The sequence below is a fragment of the Molothrus ater genome, chromosome 8 (genome assembly GCF_012460135.2).
Source record: "Molothrus ater isolate BHLD 08-10-18 breed brown headed cowbird chromosome 8, BPBGC_Mater_1.1, whole genome shotgun sequence".
NCBI classification, from domain to species: Eukaryota; Metazoa; Chordata; class Aves; order Passeriformes; family Icteridae; genus Molothrus; species Molothrus ater.
Window position 1 is genome coordinate 28751046 of NC_050485.2, and position 24814 is coordinate 28775859.

Consider the following 24814-nt stretch of genomic DNA (forward strand, 5'->3'; position numbering starts at 1 on the left):
ATTGACAGGATGAGTCTCTGCCAAGTTCTAGTCCAGACATCTGAGTAGAAATTGAAGGGTGCAGTGGGTGCATTGATGTGAGGGTAGCCATGTGTGTGGATACCTTAGGAAAAGCTTAGCAATATGAGGAATATTTCTGGAAATCAAGAGGGAAAAGTCTGAGAGAGAGGAAATCTACAGAGACCTGTCCTTTCCTTCAGTGCTGAAAACCCAATTTGTTTGGTCTGGCAGGTTGGGGGTGATGTTAGTCTGGGACAGCACCAGATCCCTGTGTCCCTGTTCAAGGGTGGAAATGGAGCTCACCTGGGGAGGGCACTGAGCCCAGTGTGGAGGTTCTCTGGATCTCTCATATCCCTCCCAGGGAAGACTAGGAATGATCTAACAGTGCTGAGTGGAGACAGCAGAAGTTGTGCACCAAAGTCCAGTGGTCCTTCTGTACTGGAAGCAGCAGAACCACAAAGAGGAGGCCTTGTGCATCCATAATTCACAATTCACTGCAAAGCTTCAAAATGTAATCAAGAGAGATTAGTCATGCAGAAAATGTCTAAAGCATAATTTCGTTAAGGCAGTAAGAACCACAGTGTCCGACTATATGTTCACTGTCTGGTTCCTGTGCAGGGTTTGTACACTCCTGGCATGACAAGAGCAGAACACTGCTTTTCTCCCAGCAGAACACTCAGGAAGGTAAAGGATCTCAGAAAGGCTGCAGTCCTGAGGGTTTCTTCTTTTAAACAACAATTTTTTTTTTTTATTTTTTTTTTTTTTTACATCTTTAGATGTATTTTAAGCTTTTCTCCATAATTTTAAGTCTAGGAAGACCTATTGTAGGCAATACATTTTCTGCTTCATTTTACCTGTCTTTTGTTCATACTTAAGTTTCAAACCACATTGGGTTTGTCCCTACTAGGGTTCATCAGGCCTAATTACACACAGCTTTCAGCACACCACTAGAACTATTAGAAAACATTGTTGCAGTGGGAACACACAACTGAATTTCTTCAAGATTTTGTTACTGAACTTCAAGTAGATGATGATCTGAAAAAATATGGTATTTACAGCTTAATTTCAGATATGATTTTTTATTGTTTTTTTTACAGACCAACAAACACAAAATACATAGACAGTTTGATGATTTTGATGTTTTTCTCATCTAGATGCTTGTCTCATTTGCTAAAATTACTTTATTTACTAGACAGTGAAGAAATCCATATTTTCAGATAATTTGTTTTTGTAATTGCTCACACCTATGTGTGTTCCTTCCAGTGCCTTTCTGTCATATTGGTTTTTCTGACAACTGACTCCAACTTTGTTCTCTTTCCAGGTTGTCTGCTTAATTCCTTATTTTCACAGAGTTTAAGATGTGAATTGTTAATTTACCTACTCTGATGATTTGTTTATCACATTTCCTTTAAGCTCCTGTCCTTTAGGTTTTCTGAGTTCAGGCTTTAGACTTGTGTGTTAAACCTGTCTTACTGAAAAGGTGAAAGAGAGTTTTTAGCACATGATCTTTATTTCCTCAGAACTTCTAAAATGTAATTAAACCCTTTCCTCCTCCCCGAGTATAAAGGGGAGAGCCTTTCTGAAGCCATTGCTTTGATTCTGGTACATCCCACATTGTTGTCCCAGACATGTGACTTCATATTTTGTTCCAGTAGCAAAGCAACTCGTAAGAAAATGAAAATTTAAGGGTTTTTTTTTTTCCTGTGGGTGCCATCCTCACCACTGCTGACCGTTCTGTTGTACCCACCCCATCACTGCCACATTTTCCCATAAATGGCAAGATTGAAAAATATGGGACCTGTAAAAAACCTATTCAATAACAATTCCTGTGGCAGTTGTTTATGTTTATTTTGTCCTTCTTTAATCCCTTTTATATAGTCCCATCAAATCCAAACGTTTCGTGTATCTGTGCATATTCTTTTAAATGTGTTTCTAATGCGATCACTCCTATCCTTTAACACTTCTGTCAGAGGGCAGTTGAGCCCACTGGGAGCCTTGACTCCTCTTTGGACAGGCCTCTCTGCTGATTTTTCAAATTGTGACAGGAACCCTTCCACATTTGGATGTCTCAGCTAAGTGTCTGAAGTCAGGTGGGATGAATTTGAGATCTTCATGCTCATCACAAAAACCCAATCTACCTTGATCTGATGGATTTCTCTAATTTAAGCAATCTGTTCCCACACTGTAATGCACTTCTCTCAATCATCACTTCTTAATGTTCTCTCCCCACCTTTCTCACTTCCATCTCTGCAATTTATTTCATCTCAGACTATTCCCCTGTTGCCCCATGCACAGCTTAGCTCCACCACTGCCCCTTTCTTCCCTGCACTATTTGCTTCATCTGTCCCTGCTATGCCCATCTCATCTCCTCTTCCCTTGAATATTTTTTTCCCACTGGGATAAAGCATATTCTTGTGTTTTTAGAGCCCTCTAAAAACTGATATAGCTGTATTTTTTTTTCTTAATTATCACATTGCAGTTTCAAATAATATTATGTCTAATTCTACTATGGTGTTGTTCAGTTTATTTCTGTTTAAGTAATGCTGTAAAGCAGTATGTTGGTCAGAAAGCTTTGTACCATAATTGGGTAACAAATTATTATTTTCTTCTGGTGTTCAGTGAACTGCTTTTGCAGATCTTTCAGCTCAATTCATTATGATCAAATGGAGAAGCATTTGTTTCAATAAGATTTTAATCTCTAGGACTATCTTTTGCATCAGTGACTTTTCATTGTTAATTGCTTTCTTGTCCCCTATTAAGGTGTTCTTGCAAATGCTTCATCCAAACTGTGCTCTTTTTCCCCACACACACAATTTGAAAAGACTCTTTTCAACTTTTTAGGTGAAATAACCATTGTTGCTTTCTTAATCCATCACTATGGCTTTTTTGTTATCCTCCCTTGATAATGACAAAAACTGTTCAAATTCACCTCTGCAAGGAATTTCAGAAATGTCCTCAATTTTTCCCCACATACATCAGAATGTAAGAAATCATTTTATTATTTCATAGCACCAATTAAGATCACCAGGGCACCTAGTATGTGCTGGATGCTTGTCAGTGAATTATCATTAATATTAATGATTTGAGAGGGTATGTACTGACTGGAGTACGCCCCTGATGTCTCAGAGTCATTGTACTGAGAAGGTTTTTTTTAATTACAAGTTCTCTGAACCTGTTGCTACTTTAAACCCCATAAAGGGAACAGAAAAGAAAGACTTCAAACTACAATTTTAAATATGTAAAGAAAAAAATTACGTGCTGAAATAACAAAATCAGGAGATGAGTTCAATTGGTTCTCTCCTTTTTCAAAAATCAATTGCTTGTGAATTTATTATTTTAACACAGCTGACAGAACATACAGAAGGAATTCAGTAATGAAAAGCATTTGGGGTTTGACAGGTCTTGGCTGAAATGAAGTCCTTTGAGACCAGCACTTGGAGGCAGAGGTAAAGGTAAAAATTGGTTTACCTGAAATCTCTGTATATGGAATCTAAATTTTCAAGGGAGACTGCCTGCCAGCATCAGGGCTTATCTTTTGACACATCCAACCTGAAATCTATCAAAATCTGTGAACTTCCTGACTTTTCAATGTTGACGCCTGTACATGTCATTTTCTACACAAAACTTTGCACATGTGTTATAAGTTCCCTGAAAATTTTGTTCTAATTCAAGTAATTAAATTTTGCAGCTTACTCATGTGTTAGTTTTCAAAATAATTTAACTCCGTTCTCTCTGTCAAAAAACCCCAAACAATCCAAACCAGTTGGTTAATGCAGTCTTACTGCTCCGTAGATCTATGAAGCTTTTGCATTGACAGTTTTTAACATCAAGCTGTATCTTTTTTTACTTGTGTGGGAACTGCCAATGTAGATAGGTGTAAAGTAGGTGGTGTTCTTTATTACACACCATTAATGTAGCCATTCACAAAGGGCTGCTTGGTAATAGCTGTGGAACAGGGTGTCAGAAATTTCACCTGAAACCTCTGAAGTACAGAGCGTAACTGAGAGCTGGTAGTGATTTGCAGAACTTTCATTGCTTAGTCCATTATTGCATGAAAGAAAAATCCACCAAAATTTGCATATCTGGGCTGAATTTAAAAGTCTGTGGGTGAAGGAGGTCTGAGAGTATGTTTCTGTTCCCCTGGATATTTAATTCAGTGCAGAGGTGTTTGTGCTGTGAGCTCTGTGGGGCAGTGCTCACCCATTAGGCTCAAGGCAGTGAAGCTGAGTCCCTGATGGAGGTTTCAGGGAGGGGGCTGAGTAACAGGAACAGCAATTACACCCAAAAAGAAAATGAAAACCGTCATGCTCTTCTGAAGAGCCATTCTGTCCATGCTCGCTGTAATATCTAACAGACATAAAGCACATTTCTCTGCAATTTTAAATATTATTTTGAAGTGCATCTAACCTAGCAATTGAAATCCGTGCAGGAAAATTGGCTGTGCTCTAGGAACTTTTGCCCAGCACTCAGAGCATGCACAGAATTATACCATTCAAAAGTAATCCCTTCTTGGAGTCATGCTCATATGTATCTTTGCAGACCAGATTACTAGTTATAAATTTATTTACATTTTTTTTTAACGTCTAAAAAATTCAGCCTTGTGTTCTCAGTGCACTGAAGGCAGAGCCAAGCCCTGAAGCTCTCAGAGCTGAGTCACTTTAGATGGCACAGTGATGCACCATATTCATCCTGAACTGTGCAAACCAGGAGATACTGCTTGCATTTGAAATTATTGGCAACAAAGTGTGTTAATTCTCATGTGCTCACTGGAATGCTCTGTGCTAGCCTTTGAAAATATAAAATGTAAGAAAAATATGATAATATGAAAAAAATCCATAACCTCCTGTCAGACATTGCAATTGCTTGAGTGTTCAGCAGGAGTTAAAGATGGATAAAAAGTACAAGGTATAAGCCATAGCAATGAGTAGCAGATGAGCTGCATTCAAGACTAATAGATTCTTCATGAAAATGCTGTGACATTTATTTTCTATATTAAAAATTCAAATGCAAGTGTTTAGTATGTCTTATACATATCATCTCTTTCTGTAATTCTGGGACTGGCACAGTTTTGCCTTTAGTCATTTGGGTATTGCTTTTCCATCCACTTTGATCACATTGTGCTTCTGGAATATTCCCACCAGTTTTCCTAAGAACTGAGATAACTGAATCTTGTTACATCTGTCCTAGAAACTAAAATGTCATGAAGGAGAGTCTCAAATAAAACTGCAGATGAGGAAACCACTACCCCCACCCCCCCCAAATGTTTATTAGCACCTTTAATATAAATATTTTTATTAATGAGAATCTAACCAACCATCTCAAAAAATATGGCATAAATATATGTATAAACAACATGCAGTATCCTTTCTTTCCTACACAAAGGAAAGCATTTATCATTCTGGTAACACAAGGGACAGAAAACAATGCCAATTCACAAGCAAAACCTTTCATGATTTAATATTGTTGTTTTGTCCCCTTAGATCCTAGAATGATAAATATTGTTCCTCCTTTTGTCAGCATCAGAAGCACTTTCATATGTGGAATAAAGGCTCATTCATTATAATCATACTGGTTTTTTTCCAGGTTGCTTTTTCCAATCTGGTTCAGAATACATCATGCCAGTGATACTGTGCCAGCTTTCTTGTCATAATTCCAAAGCTCCACAGGTACCTGTGATGGTACCAGTTTGATTTCTTTTCATGACTGGGTTTTTTATCATTCCTATTCTCAAGGTTTTAGAGTCCTCACTGTGTCTGGGACTTCATTACACTGAGAGGTGTACAAACATGTACCTAATCTAGCCTGGACATGCAAGTCAAGTGTCCATGGAGTGTGATGCTCTGGGAAGCCACAGGTGAAGCCTGTTTGGTCTCTTATGGTTTTCCACAAAGGAGGAGGGAGCCTGTGGACAGCCCTGTGGAGGGGATGGCCCTGCCCTCTAGAACTTTCAAGTATTTTCTGTGCTATTTGCTCCTAGAAGAGAAGAAGCTGTGAGGGGTCATTGCCTGTGATGTTTGTGCAGAACACAGGAGTCATTCCAGGTGAAATGTCTGTAGCTTCATCCTCATCCCAGCCAGCCAACAACAACCCATTCTGGTTTGGTCTATATTGCAGTATTTCAATAACTCAAAACATACCTTGATTTCAAAATGTGTTTTTTGCAAATCGTGTCAGTACTCTAAATAAATTTACATTATTTTCAAACAGAAATACACAAAGATTAAGCACGTTATGTTTTGAGGAGAGCTGTTGGCTATGGGGTGATGTCACTCCAGCTCTCATTCAGTGGTGGCTTTAGGAAACACAGTCATTGCACTAAAGCTAGGCGAACTATCTAATTACTGTATTAGCATGTATTAGTTAATTTGTGTGTAGCACTTTGGAGATAACAAGCTCGATATTTTAATACAGTTTCTCTTCCCTGGACCCATATCTTGAATTCATTTTTAAACCACTGTGAAAAGGTCAGTAAACATTGATTTTGTAAATGAAAGCTCTAAAATAGGACTTGAAAGAGCTAATGTTTGGAAGGAGGAAAAAAAAGTGTGAAAATTCCACTTGTTTAAGTCAGACCATGAATTCTGGGGTTCAGATTTCTCCTACCAATCTTTAGATCTCTTAACAGTCTCAGAAATGACATACCTCACTCTGCAGGCTGTTTGTTCTTGCAAGGGGCTCCTGGCCCTACTTCCCTCCCCTTGCATCCCATCGCAGTGGATCTGGAGAGGATTTAAACCCCACTGCCTCAGCCCCTGTGGATGTTTAGCAGCTCCATGCACAGCTTACACTGGCACAAAGGATAGCTGTATCCTTGAGGCCACCCCAGTGAGGAAAACACATTTTTATTGTCCCTTTTGCAGTGCGAGTAGAGAGAGCACTGTTAGACACATCAAAGATGAAAAGTTGCATGAGAAATGTGTACTAGTTAGCACAAAGTTTTTAAAATCTTGAATGTAAATATTCTTCTTATAACACAAGTGGGACTCAAATAATGAAATAAGGCTGGCTGCATTTAGATTGTTCACAATCTACTTCATTGCTCCTAAAGAAATGATTAGGTCATAGTTCAAATGTGAACATCTATTTTTATCTCTCTTTGCAAATAATGGGTGTGTGTATCATAGAAAAGAATTGCCCACTAAAATGAGAAGTCATGAGAAGAAAAAGTAGCATAAATGATTTTGAGGATGTTTGCAACTTTTTTAACTACCATACCACCTTCTTACACCAGTGCAATGCAAAGAGATAAAAGAAAGTAGAGAGGAATTAGATTAGTCTTAGTTGCTAACATCAGATTCACAAAGAAAATCCATGATTATTGGAGGTCTATATACGGAATACTTTGTAAAGGCAGTTAAATGATGCTGACTGAAGCTCAACAGAAAAAAAAGCAGCAAAAATAAGAACAGAAAATGAAGGGCTATTTGGAAGGAAGGCATTGGAAAATAATGTGGGAAAAAGCCAGAAATCCTATATGTGTCTCTTGTTGTATTGTCCAGACAAGACAGAACAAACAAAAATCAACTCACAGGGTCGCACATCTGGACACAAACCTTACAGAGATTTATATGAATCCCTCTTCAGTCTGGCTCTTCCCCTTTTGGGGGATAATACCTTATAATTCTGAACCTCACACATTTTCAAGTCCCATTCCCACCACAGCTTTTGTTTTCCTCTCACCTTTTAAGACAGATGTCATAAAACGTGCAGTCCCACCTTTCAGAAAAAAGGTAGTTTGCCACTGATTACCTGCTATTATCATTCTTTGTACCCAAAATTGCAGCAGGCTTTTAATGAGCTAATCCTAAGCATGAACCATGTTTTTCATTCATCATTTCACCTTTTTTCTTATTCTTTATGAAAATCGATGTTTTCTTATGGCTTCTTCAGAGTCTCCAGTGTATGGTGTCTAATGGTATTGCTTTATAGTTTTATATTACATCTTTATAACTTAGGATAATTATTTATAGTGGCAAATCATACTGCAGCAGGCTGTAGGAAACAGAATGCTGTATTGCACAGCAAAGGGAGAGCAGATCCATGGTTTATTATGTTATTATGTTATAGAAGGCACTTCAGGGGCTACAGAAGAAAGTTTCTCAAATTGTGGCAGCTCTCAGAAGCTGGGAAATACAAAACAGATTTCATTCAAAACACTCTTGGATCATTATCACTGTATATACCGCCATTAAAGTCTAATTGAAATATAGAAAATCAGGAAATAAGAGAACCAAAGCTAAGTTTTTCACATGTGATCAAAAAGCATATGGGAAAAAATAGAGGGGGAAAAAGGTCAGCAGTTAAATAGCAAATAGAAGCCTCAATGCAATTTCTGCTTTTAAAAAACAGATGGGAGATTTAGCACAATTGCAGCGAGGGAGTTCTAATGTCCTGCTGAAGGTTCGTTTCTCCTTCATCACATAGTAAAAGCTTTTTTGAAAATGCTTAAATGAAAACTAGCTCCTAATGACATCCTAGAAACACAAAGACAGCATGATGCTCTGTACAGCACAGCTATTTCTGATGAAAATTTTGGGAACAATGCGCAGAATTGCTCTGAATTTTGCTGTTGTCTAAAAGAACCATCCTGACATTGGAAAACTCCAAGCTCTGTGTATCTCTTACCACATCTTCTTGTCCATGGTTCCATTTCTTCCATTTGTTGCTCACATGAATATTAATGAGAATGGGCTGCTGCAGTAACTCTTTAGTGTCAGAAAGTGAATTTTCATTGAGTGCATCTTCAGGTTCCTGACATTGCTGAGAAATGGATGTTGTGAGATTTTCTTGACTGTATCTTTCACTTGGTTTCTGCCTTTTTTTTTCCCACATCCATTTAGTACTGAGTTCTGCTCAATAGACCATGAGTTAGAGATTTTATTTTGTTGAATTAAAAACAGGTGTGCAAATCAGGCTGAGATTTATGCCAAATGAGATCCCAAGAGGAATCTTTCATAGCTCCTGTATTTCTGAAGGATGTTGATCCTTACAGGAGAAATGTGGAATCTGAATTTGGTGTGCCAGCAGAATCTTTCTCATTTTTTTCCACAGGCATTTAGAGAAATGTTTTAAATTGTTTAAAAGAGTTATAGTTTGGTAATCTTTTTTTGCAAGACTTTTGGGATCTTGGTGTTGTGCGTTCATTTTTTTTTTTTATTTAATTTATTTAATGGGTGAATGAGACAATGAGTGCTGCTTGTTGGATTGGGAATACACATAGAGGTAGGTGGCAAGCTGTGACTGTGGACTATCAGTTTTCCAGTGCTTCCTCTCCAAACTAGGACACATGCCCAGGACATATAATATAATAATTTATAGTGATATGCAGCCATTGTATTACTTTCTCTCAGTTTCAGGCATTTGCTGTATGTGAATGTGTCACACAAGCAGAAACAGTGCTCTTCTACTATCATTTTACTGATATTTATCTATATTGACTGCTCAGGACCAAGTAAGTGTATGTAATGAAGTGTTTAAAATGGAAACCTATTTCCATACAATTTGACAGGTCTAAGTGTGTAATTTTGCCTGTTATAGTCAGAACATGGTGCTTTCAATGTAAAATAGAAGATTCAGTAAAGAATAAATGAGTAGCTGTGTAGCTTACTTGTCTATACTGGAATCCCATACAGAATTATTCTCTGTCAGTGCAGACCATAATTGTGGTAGGGCTATTTGTACAAAATGTTTGGGGGTTAAATTGTTTATTTTACGGTGTGAGCTTTTCAGCCTTTTGCCAAAAATCAATTTTCTATGTATGCTGCTGCTAGATTTGCTAATGGAGCCACCCTAATACTGACAGCCGGGCATTTGTGACTTTATCTTTCTTTTTTCTTTTTCTTTTCTTTTTCATTGTTCTCAAACATTAATATTACTGAAACTACAAATAACCTTGTTAGAGATCCTGAGGACCCTGAAGTTGTCACTTTGGTGATACTCAAAATATGGTTCAAAATTCTCAGCACACTTTCTGTCCCGTTGACTTAATTCTGTGTTTCCCTCCCAAGATCATTTGTTTTGTCAGAGTGACTCCTGGCTATGTAGCTGGGGATGTTCTAAATGTCTAATTGGACATCAGCAGAATACTGAAAAATTAGCATTGCTATTTGGGCAGAAACAAATTTGTATCAAAGCAGTGGTTAGAGTGATGATACATTGCACCAGTATGTTGGAAATGGAAAACAAGCCCAGTACTTTGAAAGCAAAACTTTAAAATGAGAATTCTCTATAGATGAGTACTGCATGTATCATGCCTACTGCTGATTAAGCTGTAATCCTATTGAATTTCTGGTGAACTACAATAATTTCTTTGCATTAACATATTCAGTACTTTCTGGCTTAAATAAAATTTTTGACAAGGGGAAAAAAAGCCTGGCACCTGCAACATAAAGGGTGCAAGAGAGAGAAGAAGGATCTTAGAGGATTATTGTTCTAATCTTCTTCCTTAAAAGCAAATGGTAATGTAAGTAGTATTGTTTTATCTCCAGCGTGGGCAGAATTGGCCCCTTTTGGGCCCTTAAACCTATTGTCTTTAAGGTGGTGTGTTTTGTCTTGAGGAGGAGAGTAGTAAAGCTGCAAATCTGACAGTGTATGTTATCACCCAGATGGAACATTAGGGAGGTATTCATAAAAACTGAATTTCACCTGGTGAGGTTTATCACCCCAGATTTCCTCTACAGACAGAAAGAGATCTGCTTTAAATCACCCCCTGCCAGAAAGGCCCCTCTGGAGGGAAGCAAACCCCAGTGACTACTGCTGCCTTTTCTCCTTCTGAGTGTTCTCCTGATTGCTCAGTTGTGTTCCAACCTGCTCTGTTTCCCAGATACTCAGGCACACACAGATATTCTGATTACTGAATTGCATGAAATATAATTCAGCACTGTAATAATGGCCAATCACACTCTGTTTATATGGATGATAAATCTCTGTCCCACAGGTGTTCATCCCCCTCATGATGTATAGTAAGGCTTTAACTTTCATCACAATGGTTAAAGCATCCAATTGCATGAATGGATTTGGGTAAAGAGCTTTTAAAATGTTGTAACTCATGCTCACAATTTTTTACAGCTTTCATATCTTCATTTTGCTCTGATTCGCATCCATGGTCCAAGTAAAAAGAGTTTGCTGAAGATAGAGACAAAGAGTGAAATGATGCTATACAGGCAACCTTGAGTGTGCCAGGCTGGAGGAGACTTTTGCAATCCAGACTTGTCTAAGTACTATAGAGGGTTTCATAAACTAACCCCACCTGGGCCATAACTGTGATACTGACTTCTAAAAAAAAAACCAATTATGATTTTGTTTGTATTAAACCAGGTATTGCTAAAAGTAAGTGAAAATAGAGCTTCTTCAATAGTCTGAGTAGACTTTCTCTCTTCTGCAGAAATAGGTTTACAAGACCAAATTAGATTCTGGCATGATTAATGCATCTCACCAAATTCTTGCAGAGGAGCAAATTAGTTTATAGTGATTTTCTTGAAAACAAATTAAACGGCTGCACAACATCACAAGAATAGAGATGTTTTTCATAGCATATGGATAAATGATTCAATGGAAGTGAGATGTAATCAAACTGAAAATGTAATCCAAATGTTTCAAATATTACTGTCCATTGTAGAAAAATGTGTAATTACTTGCATTTTAATGCATGTTGTGTAATATACAGTGGCAGAGCAGCAAGGAATTAATCTGCATGAGATTTGCACATATTCTAAGTGGATTATTCCTTTTTTGGTGTTTTTATTATCATTCCGTTTAAAAGAATGTGACAAGAAGATTTGACCTCAGGTTGCACCAGGGAGGTTTAGATTGGCTATTAGGAAAAACTTCTTCACCGAAAGAGTTGTCAGACCCTGGAACAGGCTGCCCAGGGAAGTGGTGAAATCACCATTGCTGGAGGTGTTTAAAAGACGTGTGAATGTGGCACTCAGGGACATGTTTTATTGGTGGGCTTTGCGGTGTTAATGGTTGGACCCCCATGATCATAAGGGTCTTTTCCAAACTAAACAATTTAATGGTCCCATGGTTCTTGTATTCCAGGAGGGCTTGAGTTGAGAAAAGAGGGTGGGAGAAAAAAGCTCCAGTGAATCAATGTTAGATTGCCCCATTCCATTACTGTAGAGTCTCCAGCTCCCCACTGGGTCCACTTACCAGGACACGTTTTGAAGCACCCCAGAGTGCATTGTCACCTTCCCTTTGTCCATATCCAGAGAGGCCAAGCAACCCATGCTGGCTCTCAGTCACCGGCAGGCTGGATAGCTGAAAGGCACCAGATGTTGTACAGACCTGGATTTCAGACCAAACTACAGATATCTCACTCTGAAAGGGAAGGAGAACTGCCTGACTGCATTAAAAAAAAAAAAAAAAAAGAAAAGAAAAGAAAAAAAAAAGAAAAAAAAATCCCTACTGGCCCCGTGGAATATAAATATTTCACACAAATATGTAGGGCCATTTCCTTTTCACAATGAGAAAATTTGGGAAAGGATGAACATTTCTTGTAGGATCCTTTATTGTATAGTCTGCATTTCCCACAAACTGACAGCACGTAATTTATAAGTCTATTCTGGGAATAAGAATTTCTTAGTCCCTTATAGATAGCCCTTATTACTAAATAGCAAAGGTGTAATAAAAAGGAGCATGACATCTTCTCTCTACTATGTGTGGCTATTTAATTCCACACAATCATTATTTAGGTTATTATTGTTATGGTTTAAGCTCTGTCTCATATTTTACTTATTTAATTAAGTTATATGCAAAAGAAAAGGAAAACATACCTCCTGGCCTCTTGGCTGTCTTCCCATCTTGCAAAAATTATCACTGAAAAAAAAATGATGGGGTTACTTTCCCAAAGTAATTTCCTAGTTAGTTTAGTTTGTTTAATATATCTTTCCGAAAGTAAGAGCGGTGTCAACTTAAAATACACATTCATGCACCAAACAGGAAGAGAAGCCCATAAAAAGACTGTGAATTTGAGGTGCTGTCAGCTTGTCCTTTTAAAAATAATCTAATTCAAATAAAAAAAAACATTCAATATGACAGGCTATGAAGACACTTATTGTTCTTGGCAGATGCTTATGATTATTTTTCTCTGTGACTAAGTCTGCGATCTCTGGATACTGTCTAGGCACACCTGCCAGATCAGGAAACTCTGATACACATGAAGGATTTGACTATTTTCTGACTTTGAAATGAACTTAGATCTGTTGTGTTCTTCTAGCCATATACAGTCTTGAACTTCAGATGACTCTTAATTTTTCTCCTGGAAAGTACTCGAGTATCAGGTTTGTACTTGCTTGGGAGGGGGCTCTGTGCATGAAGTTTTTAAATACCAAATTTTGTTCTGGTTCTGTTTTATGTGCCTTTTGGATATCTCCCAGCATGACTTGATCCATTGCAGAGGAGTATGCAGCACAAAGAACAGGCTGGCCTTTTCAGTCATGAAAATGAAGCCTGAGTTGGTCTGCTTGGAGGCAGTTTGGTTGAGAACACAAGAACAACCAGAAAATCATGAAACTATTGCTAAACAACTAAATCGAATATGACTATTTCTAGCACAGTATCTCATAGAAAAGTGAGAGAATTTCTTCCATGGGTACTCAGAAACACTGCCTAGTAACAATCTTCTAGAATGTTAGGCTGCTTCTAGGATGCTATGCTCTCCCACTATTACAGACATTATAATGAACATATTTTTTCCTATGAAGAATAAATGTGTGCATTCCATAAACATGATGGTCAATGTGATCTGTTTCTTCAAATTAAGAAGTAGGTAATACAAAACTTCATTATTAACTGGGGGGGTTGTATATAATTTGTGTGTGTGCATATATATAAAATTGTTACATAATGGCATATTTATGTTACATTATTACATAATTTTGGTATATATATATATATATATATATATATATATAGATAGATACATATGCATATACCATTAAGTCACATATGATATACATTGTGTACTTTTCAAACAGTATTTTTATAGACTTTAAATACTGATAAATGGCAGAATTCATTAAAATTCCCTACATTAAAACTGATAGTTTTATTGATGAGCATGAAATTGCCTTCATTGGCTTCACTGTGTGCTGTGGTGACTTTCATGAGGCACCACAGTCTGTGATTCTCATCACTAAGTGCATCTTCAAACAGCTCTGATCCATTTCTACAGACTTCCATGGGCAATAAGTCTTCCACAATGGCCATATTTTGAGTGAGAGATCCTTTATGATAAAAGGAGTGTGTCCAGAATGGGGTGAGCATGTACAGTAATGCCACTCTTTAAAGAATTAACAGATGGAAGGAACACAAAGACTTGTGGGCACTGAAGGGTGAAGCTGTGACTTTAATAATATAGTGTTTACCCAGTCTTTTCTGTTTAAGTCTCTCTGTATGGCAGCTGGCATTTTATTTTCATTGCTTAAAGTCACCTTAAACAATGACTATAATTTTGGTTGAAATGTCAAACAAATCTAATTGATCTACCTGACTCGTAGTTATTTTATTGTCTTCAGGTTTCTGAATGTTCTGATTCTGCATAACAATGATGTGTAGAAATTTAATCAAATGAAGACATCTATCCAAATGTTATGTCTGAATAATGCATATTCAAATTGAAAGGAAACATTTCCAGTTACCTGCCTAATCTGAGGTCATTCTTTGTTCCCTTACTTTTAACAAACGAGATAGTAAGAATTCCATGTATTTCTCATTAAAATGAACAATAGAGGAGGAAAAAAAGGTTTTAAATATGCACACCATTATGTAAGACTAATTTTTTCAATGTAGGGAGTTTTTTTCTACTTTTAGAGATAGTGTAGCCTTACATCAGTTCAAATGTAGTTGTATACAATCAGAGGAAAAATGTTTAAACATCCCAGCATGGGTATTTCCATTTAAATCTGATTACAGTGAAATAAAACTGTAGCTATTAAAGGTTTAGAAGAACTACAAATACAAGCAGTAAAAGAAGACAGTTAGTAAATGAGGTAGTAAAACATTTCAGCAGGGCAAACAGTTTATAGCACTCAGCCTTCCTGTAGCAGACTGTGCTATTCACCACAGACCCGTGCACTGTTCCCCGAACTGCACTTAAACCTGCAATTAACCTTTCACGCCTAATGAAGCTGTTTTGCTGCAAAATTAAAATATATAGTACTGCCTGTTTTTACAGAGACTGGGAGGAGAGTATCTCAGAATGAATGACTTTTTCAGATGCTGTTGTTTGAATGCAGGATTAAAGGGCTGTTTGTATATAAACCGTGAATGTGCTTTTCAAGGTAATCTCATTTGATTTGCTGTATTTTGTCCCTCTACTTATTAATAGCTTTGCACTATTGTAAAAAAAAAAAAATAAAGGGAAAAAATTCACACCCCAGTAATTTTATGATTAGAGACTTCCTGAGAATAAACTGTTACCATTTAACTTCCATTAGGAAAGACAATAGTTCTGCTAAAGATAACCAAGTTCATATTGCTTCCTCTGGTGTTTTCCTCATTGTGGATGCAATTATCTCCTACAAAAATATACTTTCCACTTACAATTTGACTGGGCTTACTTCTTAATGACTTGTATGTGCATATCCTTAAAACCAGCTAGAGGTTGTTTGAGCTGCATAGAACTAGGTCAGGTTATTGCTATAACATTTTGTAGAAAAACAAACTAAATTTAAAAATAGTGCTGGTTCTGCAACTAAGATTGAATTTAGAGAAATTAGAGGTGACCTGTTGAGTCTCCATGTGGGAACCATACTGATTCCACTGTTCCTTTCTGCCATGTTGCTCAAGAGTCAGAAGCAACCAGAGACCGTGTACTTGGAATTTACCATGTACTTGGTATTTGGAAAATACCAGTTTGGATGTTAGGTAGGATACTTTAACAGCAGCATTCAGAGAAGAAGCGTAAATGTATTAACTTAGGAGTTGAGGTAACACATATAGAGCACTGTACAATTTACAGTTCCAACTTCAATGACTGTAAATGTATTCGCATTTATTATTTAGATAAAAAACCTGTAACATCAAGGGAATGTTTTGGGTTTGGTGGGTTTTTTTAATGAATATTTAAGCCACAGCATTTTCTTCTGTTTTATTTTGATGTAAATTCTCCTTGCTCGAAGTGTCTGTGCACAAGCTTGACTTGGTAAATGAAATTCCTTTAGACTGCCAGTCTGGAATAATGAATTGTTCCCCCAGTTAATTGTATTGCTTTGATAACAAGGAACAATGCTGGGTGTAGAGAACATAATAAATGAATTTCATCAGATGATTTGTGTGACATTTTGAAAAATTATCTTCTGTAGCAACCTGATTTTAATGGGATTCTATCAACATGCCAGTACATCCCAGTATGCAGTGTTAGACCTAAGGATTCCTTTTTGTTAGTTGGTATATTAAGTGAGGTTAGCTTAATACATCCAAATATTAAATAAAAAAAATCTGTTTACTGATCATACTCCTTCTGTTTAGCATAGTCTCTAAGCCTATCTGTTGAAGATGGGATAACATATAAGCAACCATCAAAAGATATTTAGGTTTTATCCCTGAATTAGCTAATACCTAAGTTTACTGCTTAAACTTTGAAGGTGCCTCAAAGATTTCAACAATTTAATTTGTCAGAGTCCAATTTTAAGCATCACTGGCTCATGCCACAAAATATTTGTGTATGTGAGAAAAAACAACTTGATTAATCTTGGCTCTTACATGTCCTGAAATGTATCAATGATAATTGTACTTAGTGTTTTACAGCATCGTGCATTTTTAAAATCTGGATGCTCATTAATTACTGCTTGCAACTTTTTTGTGACTTAAGAAAGGTGATGTTACCGGTGTACAATAGCATAGATTTTTCAGGATACTGGAAACCTGAACTAAATCTGACCATAAATCTAATACTATGAAGGGAGACTGTAATAACACTTGTTAGTGAAAAACAATTTTTGCACAGTTTCTTAGTAGATAAGAGCTGTAATGAGGGATTGCATGAAAAGTATTGCAAAATTGGAATCTGTGCAATAGATAAATTGACTTTGATATTGGCTTGAGATAAGGAATAGAGAGTTAAACATGGTGAAAAGTGTTTTCAAAGGTTTCCTTGGACAGTGGTGGTGTTATTGGTTGGAGAATGAAAAGTTTTGGACTGAATGGAGAACCAGCACCATCCTTATCTACATTTTGGGTAAATGTAAATGTGGATTTGTGGTTTGTTTGCAGTAGAAAGTATAAATGATGTGAATACTCCCAATCTATTTGATTGCAGTATCACCTGTGTGAATTTAAAAGCCTAGAACTACCCTGTATTAAGTGTGTTGTTAATCACAGCATTTTAGAAGTCACTAATTTCTGGAAAGGATGCAGTAGCAAGGAAATGGAAGAGTAAATTCTTAAAATATTAGCTTCTTAGGTCTGGAAGGGAAGCTGAATGAGGAGTGGCTGAGGTCACACTCCAGTCTGTTCAGACTGGAGGAGACTGTGGAGAGACCTCACTGCAGTTCCGGCTTCCTCATGAGGGGAAGACCTGAGGGAACAGCCTGAAGTTGTGTCAGGAGAGCTTTGGGTTGGATATTAGAGAAAAATACTTCATCTAGAGGATGGTTGGCAGTGGAACAGGCTCCCCAAGGGCAGTAGTCACAGCACTGACAGTTCAAGAGGGATGTGAACAATGCACATGGTGGGATTCTCGGCACTGTCCTGTTCTGGGCCAGAAGCAGGACTTGATGATCCTTGTGGGTCCTTTCCAACTCAGAATATTCTGTGTTTCTATGATTCCTAAGCATGCTGGTCTATGCCCTTGGCAATACCCTGTTAAGGTTACAACAGGTCATGAAATATCAACAAATTAACCAGAATCAAAACCAGAAGAGTTTTGGTGAGTTGAAAACATTTAGAATGTACCCAGGCCATCTTGGTTCACTGCTTGTTTAGAGATCTGTGCTTTCTAGAAAGATATTTTCATATCTTTTTGTGGTAAATACTAACCTCTAGATATTCCCCAATTAAAGAGACATATATATATATATATATTACAAAGGCAAATATTCAATGTTATCCTAGATGCACTTTCTGTTTCTCTCTTATTTTCTGATTTGATTTTGATTTTATCAATTTCTAAATGCAAAGCACATACATTTAATATGAGACAATTCATGTCAGAAAGCTTCTGGTCCACATAACCAGGAAAATGGTCATAAAGAGAGGTCATGTTAAGATTACACAGCAAATCAATAAGAGACACAAATGGAACTCAGTTCTCCTTATTTCCAGTCTGGTGTCTTAACTGCATTTTTTTCCTTCCACTGTCTCTTCACTGTTACCAAGAGGCATTTAAGAAAGTGAGAACTTGTTACCTGACTTTGAAATGAAACTGATCACTTCTGGGAAAGTACATAAACTTGCCTTGAAAGAAACCATCACGCTGCTCTGGAATTCTTCTCAGGAAAGCTGAGCATTAAATTTTGTTTTTCTTTTATTTACCTTACAGGTCTTGCAATTGCAAGTGCTCTGATAGACATTTCACAACAGAAGCCTGCGGACTGTAAAGATAAGAGTTCAGGAGTCAGAAATCGAAAACATCACCTTTCAACACGTCAAGGAACTTGTGTCTGAGAGTCAAAAACTACAATTGTATATTCTGTAATGTTTTCTTTTTAAATGGCTTCCATTGAAAGCTATACTACAGCCTCAGTTTTTATGGAGGCAAATCTATGGATGAACACATGAGGTACTGTGCTCTGTTGTAGTCACACAGCCTGCTATCCCCCAAAGCAGAACTAACTTCTGCTAGGTATGAGCATGCTTGATGAGCTTTAATAAAGAGTGGATCCTGGTATCAACAAAATACAAAATAAAATACCGAGTATTCTCGATCCTGAACATATCAGAGCAGGGAAAATCCTTGGACAGGACTAGGAGAAACTTCACATTTTTTTTGTAATGTGGAAACAAATTGTATAATTGAAAACTGAGCAAATTCCAGGAATCTAAAGGAAATCTTTGTACAGCTTAATGTAACAATGGGAATTGTACAGTTCTTTCCTTGTAATTGGCATTAAGATTTCTTTCCAGCAAGCAGAAACTAAAGAGAATCATTTGGATTTAAGTGTTTTTTTCATTGTCCAGAAGAGGTAGGCAGCTTTTGAATTTAGCAAAGGTGTATCCCAAGAACACCACATGTAATATTTGAAAGATAATTCTATTAAATACTATTACTTGAGCATTTAATGATTATTTTTCTTTGCATTGGAAAAAACCCTCACAAACATAATTTGGGCTGCAGAAGAGTGATGGGTGGGCTTTCTTTTCTGTACCTCAGAGTTTGTCCTGAATTAGGGATATTTTACAAAGAGGGTTCTCCATGCCAGCTAAATGATCAGCAAAATTAAATGAGCATGGAAAAGATGCTTTACAATATTTTTTCCCAAGAGAGTCTCCAAGACTGCAAATCTAAGGAGAGTTAAACATGCTGTTATTCGACCTGCTCCCTTTCCAATATTGAAATTTGCTGGTATCTATACATTGTCCTGACCTGTAAGCAGAAGAGATTAATCCCAGTCAGCACTTTGGTTCTTGTTTTTATAATAAAGTATGGATATTTTTTTCCCTCACAACTGCAGAATTTCATCTCATTGCCACTTTAGCACCTGTTAAGGAATTACCCTATATAAATAAATAAATGTTTAAAAATCCATCTTGCTTCCAACATTAGCTGTCAAATTCCACAACCAGTATGGAACCTCACACAATCAGTACTCAACAACAAAAACCAGATGAAAGAATTTCCTTTGTGAAGGACTTTGGTCCTTTGGGGGCTCAGTAACCACAACAGATAACCTGGCAACCAGCTTTAATGGCCCTTGGTCTTCTTATTTACTCAGAAATCATGCACATAGAAAAGAGTAAGAGAGTGTAAGGGGCAGGTAGCAGATGTGTCATATTCTCATTTATGCATTGCACACTGACAGAGTGTAATATGAAACCAGTAGTTTTGTACAAGCTTGTTGAAAGTATAGTTTCTCAGCTCCAAATCTGCCACCATCCTAGTACAGGAGAGTGATACAGAGGTATAAATGTCTCATGTAATGATAGACTTTTGGTAAATATGAAAGATATAAAAAAGATAATTGATGTTTACTACTTTATCTGTATTTTTTATGTTCTTTTTATTTCAGAAAGACGATGACATTTTACTGTTTATAGTTGACTACATAGTTACTTGCATGCCATGGTGGTGCAGTAGCAGTAATAAAGCCCTGTTGTGAGTTGTGTTTATTTCCTAAAGCCATTCATACATAGAAGTACTCAGCTTAATTTGGATGAGGCCTAAATGTAAAAAATAATTATTAAAAAGGAACAATTGTACAGTATGTAGTTATATCTTATACAGGAGTATTAGGTTGCATCTAACCATGACTGCTCTATTGTTTTGATAAATTATGCACTTATGAATTATGGTATAATTATTTCTTATACTGGCATGATTGTTTCAGTATTTTCATATCTTAAAATAAGATTATTATCTTAAAATAATACCATCTTGTGACTTTTATTGCCTATTCTGACCTCATATAACCTAAAACTTTAAAAATTCATTTTTAAAGGTTCTGTTGGGAACTTTGAACCAGTGCTACTTAGCCTAGTGAAAAAATTGTCCTTTGAAAACAGCCCTTTCTGCCAGTTTTAAAGTTAATCTGTTCAAGTGAATATAAACTGATGGGACTGGCTTACATGATGCAAACACTTAGGAAAAAGAAAGAGCCACATGTCTGGAATATATTCCAAACTCTGTGTTAATCCTCAATCTAAGCATTTCACATAAGAATTATACAGTGTGTTTTGTGAATGTACTGGAAACCCCATCCACAGAAAGAGCATCCAGTCCTGTAGGAGAGTTGTGACTGTGCTCACTCATACAGGATTATATTCCTCTGTATCTCAAGCAGAGTTTGAAAAATACTTGAAAATCAGGTGTGAGTTTTAAAGGGATTAAAATAGTTTACTGCACACTGAAGATAGGCAAATAGCGATCAGCCATTTTACTGTGGTTTCAGGTAAAGATGTTATTTTACTGTACAAGAAAAGCATGTTTGTCATGGGATCATTCAGCATTTCCCTTCACTTTGAGAATTTTTTTCTGAAGAGTCTTTCTACTCCCACGATCCCTGATTGCATGCAAATTAGTAAATTCATATAATAATGAAGTAAATAAAAATACTTATATAATGGCCACAATTAAAAACAAGGAGTTTGCAAATACATACCAAAGCTTTCTTTTTGGAAGGTATAAATAGCATAAATGTCTGATAACTACATTTTGCTAGTTGTTGACAAGTGCAAACTTTTTGGTAACGACCACTGTACATCAGATGAGATGTTTTATGAACAGTCCCATTATGATTGTGTCAAGAAAAGGCCATATTTTTTTTAAACCCTGTTATCCAATTTAACTTTGGAACCCTTTCTTATAGTCAGAAAATGTTGAATGGCCTGTTTTACTCTTAATGTGATTTATATTGGATGAAAAATAAATAAGTGCTGTTCTGGTAAGGAAGGCCCAGTGAAGTTCTGATTGTCAGGATTCAACCTCCCCCTCCTCAGTCTGTGGATTCTGCTGAGGGAAATCCAGCAGCTACAAATTACTGTCCAAATATGAGATAGCCTGTCCATGGTAACATGGGGTTAGTACTTCAGTTCCTCTTTGTATTTCTATATTTATATAAAATCCTGAAACGACTCCAATTGAATTTGCACACTTCAGAATATTTGTTTCCATTCATTACATTCCTATGAAATGTAATGAAATGTTTTTTCACCTGTACAAAAAAAAAAAAGCTTATCAGTATGTTGCCACTATTGAAATTATTTAATAAAAAGGTCAATTTTTTAACATGTTAAGGCATGAATATACCACTAAGAAACATTCAAATTCATCTGATTTGAGAATTTTCATAGCTGACTGCTCTTTTTATACATAGAGTTTTCTCTCATCTTCCCAAATCAAAAACATTTTGGCAATTTCAGATTGGGGCATGGAATTTGTTATGTGTAAAATCTGCAGCAATAATTATTTTCAAAATAATTTAATGTAGAGGCTGGAATCCTGATGGTAAGAATTTTAGTTTGGGATCACTTTAACAGATGTTCAATCTTCATGCATTATAACTTTCCTGGATTCATAGAAATTATAAAATCACTATGTATCTAATTTCATTACCAATTTTTTAAAAAGCATCTGAAAGGTTTCTTGACAATAAAGAAAAATTCTCTGTTAAAGGTGATTTGACAATCCCTCTTTTTTATAAGCAAAGTTGTCCTGTTCAGAATGTTCAACATTACTGGGGAAAATTAAATAAATTAATTGTATTTTTTCCACCCTCTAAGGTGCAGAATTACCTGAAAAACTGTAGTTTCCTGATACTTATTCCAGATCTAGAATAAAGTATGGAATATCCAAGGCTATTTTAGGTGCTTATAACAAATAATAACAAGCCCAGAGATGTCTGCAGGTGGCCAGAACTTCCCGTGCTCTCTTCAGTTGTACTTCCTCATTAAATTCTAACAACAGAGCACAAAAATGGCAAAAAAAGTCCTTGCACAGTCTGGGCTTGTATAACTCAGGGCCATACAGATGTTGTTTTAGCTTTTCCTTATTTAATACAATTTTATTTTCATAAGGATTGTTTGTATTTCTATATGACTGCCTATATGGCCACATGTGGCCATTTCCATGGCTGCAGGTATTTCTGATCTGGAAAATCATCGTCTTGTACATATAGCTGGAATTCTAGTGGCTCTCTGAAATTTACTGTGAGGCTGAAAAGGGACTAATGTCACCCCAGGCTTGGTCATGTATGCTGAAACTTGTTTGTGTCTTGAAATATTTCTGTGCCCTGGCTGATATGTTAAAGACTGCCTTTTTCTAAAATGAGGAAGCAAGAGTGGAACCAATGGGGAAACCAAACAATTATTTTTGAAGCATATCTACGTGTGTGGGTGTGCCTATATGTATATATTATAGATATATATATATATATATATAATGGATTGTGTAGTTGGTTTCACAGCTGACCTAAATCAGAACATTCTCTGTTTCCTCACATATTCTCACATATTACATTGAATTATGTGAAGGCTAACACAGTGACTATTTATGTACATAATAACAGCCCTTTCTACAGAAATAAAATCTTAAGTCCTTCTGAATGAGGATATAGAAGTGTGCTTGAAACACTGTATAGAAAATGTTGTCAACTATCAGTTATTATCAATTATTATCAATTGGGTATCAGTATTTTCAGAATGTCCAAGACTGAGTGCAGGAGGTGAGGCAACTCCTGTCCTTTTGTATCCTTCCTTTTCTAGTTTATTTTCCTGTAGCAGTTCTTATGTGCTAAGATCAGAGTCAATGATACAGAAAGAATATAAATTTTGACAGAATTGCTATTCACTTAACAATAAGTGTTTCTATGACATTATCAAAACAATGCTTAGCTATGCTATTTTCCAATTTTAGTAAATGCCTTTTTCTAAAAGACCTTTCATTGGATAAGAAGCAAGAAAAAAGTAAGATGAAGCTCTTCAAATACTCCTAAAAGATATCAGAAACATTCTGCTGAGGATTTGTGTCTTTTTAACAATTATTCTAAGGTCAGTATTTATAAAAAGTCATTTTTACTTTATGATTCTTAGAGATTGACATGAAGCAAAATTTATTTTTTCATGTGAAGTCCTCATGGTCTCTTAAGACATTCAGTTATAAAATATAATTGAGAAAAAATAAACATAGTTTTGGAACACAATATCTAGGATAATCAGCATGGATGTTTTCATGAAAGAACTCTACACAAATTGTCTGTTTCCTAAAACTTCCTCTCAGACATGAAATTTGTCAATACTCCTGCAAGTCTCCTCTTCCCCATCCCTTTCCAAAGCACTAAGAGTCAAACAGTCAGGGATGAAAAATCTTTTAAATATATGAATACAGGTAAATTTGTTTCTTCTTCTAAATAGATGGTGGAAGTATGGCCAGAAAAGATTTCCTAACTGAATACGTAGGCATGATAAAATTAACCTTAATTAAATTTAAATTTAAATTTATTAAATTTAAATTAAATTATAAAATTAAAATAAAATTAAAATTAACCTAATAACATGGGAATATTTAAGATTAATGAATTAATGTATGGAGAGTACTCAGAGCTCTTTACTGATCTACTGTAAGAGTGCTGAGTGTATTTTAGTTACGAAGTTTTTTAGTATTAGGTTCATTCTATAATGCTAGGTGTTAGTGTTTTATACCACAACTCGAGACACAATTTTAAAAAGCACAGTTTTAAAAAACAGCAACCAAACCAAATTATTTACTGGCAGATACTCCAACTCTGTGACTTTTCATATAACAATAGTCACAGAATTTGTTCTTGGTTCTGCTTATCAATGTCATTTTCCTTTTCTGGGTAAATGTTTTACTAGTCTATTCAATTTACTGGTATTTTTTATTATTTGGGCTTATTAGATGGCTGATTTTATTATTATTTCTTCTTTGTTTTTCTTCTTCAAGTAGCCATTTTTTATTCAGCACCTTCTGCTTCATTCCCAGCTGCCCAGACCATAAGATCCCAAAGGTGCTCCACTATTTTGTCCACTGTAGTCTGGAAATGTCAGTGAATGTAATATTTTAATCATTTTGAAGACTACCAGGGATAATGCATTTCCATGCCTTAATCCCTCATTTATATTAAATGGGCCAGAGATTTTACACCTTCTTCGTGCTCCATCTTCTTCATTGCAAATTGTGATTATGCCTGTTAAAAAATGT

General features: G+C 36.2%; 1 protein-coding gene across 2 annotated transcripts in view; it reads left to right on the forward strand.

Annotated features, from left to right (window-relative positions):
* The window catches only part of ATRNL1 (attractin like 1), a 432283-nt gene extending 410014 nt beyond the window's left edge, over positions 1-22269 (forward strand). For both annotated transcript variants that reach the window (XM_036385270.1, XM_036385271.1), the window contains one exon: positions 18482-22269. In XM_036385270.1, the coding sequence (XP_036241163.1) occupies positions 18482-18606 (125 nt within the window). In that variant the 3' untranslated portion in view covers positions 18607-22269. The remainder of the gene's footprint in view (positions 1-18481) is intronic.
* Positions 22270-24814: the final 2545 nt, after the last annotated feature.